This window comes from Priapulus caudatus, unplaced genomic scaffold, assembly GCF_000485595.1.
Source record: "Priapulus caudatus unplaced genomic scaffold, Priapulus_caudatus-5.0.1 Scaffold1456, whole genome shotgun sequence".
NCBI classification, from domain to species: Eukaryota; Metazoa; Priapulida; class Priapulimorpha; order Priapulimorphida; family Priapulidae; genus Priapulus; species Priapulus caudatus.
Window position 1 is genome coordinate 14,717 of NW_014578517.1, and position 2,254 is coordinate 16,970.

General features: G+C 46.6%; 1 protein-coding gene across 1 annotated transcript in view; it reads left to right on the forward strand.

Annotated features, from left to right (window-relative positions):
• Positions 1–2,254, forward strand: part of LOC106816689 — a 5,975-nt gene that overhangs the window by 2,241 nt on the left and 1,480 nt on the right. The window contains exons 5-6 of the mRNA XM_014821311.1: positions 992–1,281; positions 1,844–1,923. Of these exons, the coding sequence (XP_014676797.1) occupies positions 992–1,281; positions 1,844–1,871 (318 nt within the window). The 3' untranslated portion in view covers positions 1,872–1,923. The remainder of the gene's footprint in view (positions 1–991; positions 1,282–1,843; positions 1,924–2,254) is intronic.

A 2,254-nucleotide genomic window follows, 5' to 3' on the forward strand; every position in this document is an offset into this window, starting at 1 on the left:
ACAACTCTTTCATCACCCATTTATGATAAAAGAATTGTCAATCTTCTATGTCTGGTCTGGGTCGTGCGCGTCGTATTCTCCCAACTCTTCACGTCAGGTCTGTTTCGTCCTGCAGAAAACGTCGTAAAGTTCTCTCACTCTTCGTCACGTCTGTACAGATCAGCAGATCGTAGTTTCTAATCACTATCAACCATTCTAGATCACGTTAAATATCAGCAAATTTACAAAAATTAACATATATCAAAAAAATCTGTCGTCGCACGTCGTAGTTCCCAACTGTTCGTCACGTCATGTCGTCGCAGTCGGTAGGTTCGCACCCCAACTCTTCGTCACGTCTGTCGTCGCGCATTCTTCCCCAACTCTTTCGTCACGTCTGTCGTCGCGTCGTAGTTTCCCAACTCTTTCGTCAGCGGTCTGTCGTCGCGTCGTAGTTCTCGCACTCTATCGTCACGTCTGTCCTCGCGTCTTATTCTTCCCCCCAACTCTTTCGTCATGTCTGTCGTCCGCGTCGTAGTTCTCCCAACTCTTTCGTCACGTCTGATCCGTACGCGTCGTCAGTTGCTCCAACATCTTTCGTCACGTCTGTCCTCTGCCGTCTTATCTTCCTCCAATCTCTTCAGAAAAGAGATCATGTCTGTCGTCAGCGTCGTAGTTCTCTCTCACTCTTTCGTCACGTCTGTCGTGCCGCGGATCTTAGTTCTTATCAACTCTTATCGTCCGTCTGTCCGTCGCGTCGTAGTCTCCCAACTCTTTCGTCACGGTCTGTCGGTCGCGCTCGTATAGTTCCCAACTCTTCTCGTCACGTCTCGTCCTCAGCGTCTGATCTTCTCAGCACTCTTTCGTCAGCGCTCTGTCCCTGCTATCTGCGTCTATCTCTCCAACTTGTCGTCACGCTCTGTCGTTCGCGTCTATTCTCTCGCCAACTCTTTCGCGTCACGATCTGTCGTCCGCTTCGGTATTCTCCAGCGTGACGACAGACGGGACGAAAGAGTTGGAGAACTACGACGCGACGACAGACGTGACGAAAGAGTTGGGGAACTACGACGCGACGACAGACGTGACGAAAGAGTTGGAGAACTACGACGCGACGACAGACGTAACGAAAGAGTTGGGGAACTACGACGCGACGACAGACGTAACGAAAGAGTTGGGGAACTACGACGCGACGACAGACGTGAAAGCCGCCTGGATGAAAGCCGCCTGGATGAAAGCCGCCGCAATGAACGTGTCGGGGAACAGCACCGCAACGATCGCAGGGATGGAAGAGAGTTCATACTTTCTGTGAGCAATGATTCTTTACTTTTACTCCGAAGCTGATATATGATATCATATCGCATTATTTCTGCTCTTTACAAAATATCTATCATAGAGGCTATATGTGTGATATGCTACCACGTACTACTCTAAAAAGGGTGTATTCTAAAATTGTTGCTTGGCAGGAGAGTGCCACACAGTTGATCACGTGTTGTTAACGGTTAAACTATACCGACCTGGCTTGCATACACGTATAGCAACATAGGAATAAATGTCGCGATTTTCTCGGCAATTTATACTCATTCGGTCACATCTTGTGCTGCAGAGGGGGCGACGTGTTACTCAAGTGCACGTTTTCAAAAACAAAACTATAGTCTTAACCTCAGTCTTAACATCGGCCCTTTCTCGTAGGCCATACGCAGAAACGTGATACAGTAAAAGTTGTGAGTTACTCATACGTAGTGTGGAAAGGTCAGCTTTACGAGACATTACAGTATACCAACTTTCTCTATGACAACGCGAGTCCCTAGGATGCTAGTATATGTTTCCCTACCGCATCTGATATCTCGTTCGCCTTCTGTTTCCTCAGCCAAAGACACTCGGCATGGTGGAGATGAGAAAGATTGACGACCAAGGCGCCCATGATGGTGACCACTTCATTAGCGACAAGTACGTGTTCGTAGTTGTTTACCTGTCGTACTCACAGGCACTTGGGCCGTTTCAATAATAAAATGATGGTTAATAAATACAACTTGTGGCAACTGTCAGTACTGAACTAAGAGTTAAGTAACTAGTCTTCAACATATATTACATTTGATTACCTACATAACTTCATTCAAACCGTCCAATTAACGCGCATACACACATGTCCTTAACTGCCACGCCACTTCGTGACAATACACCGCAGTATAACACAGTAATACACAGTAATATAGATGCCGTCTATTACTCTATCGTTATCTACTATTACCTCTATAACTCTATAACTTACTGTGTATTC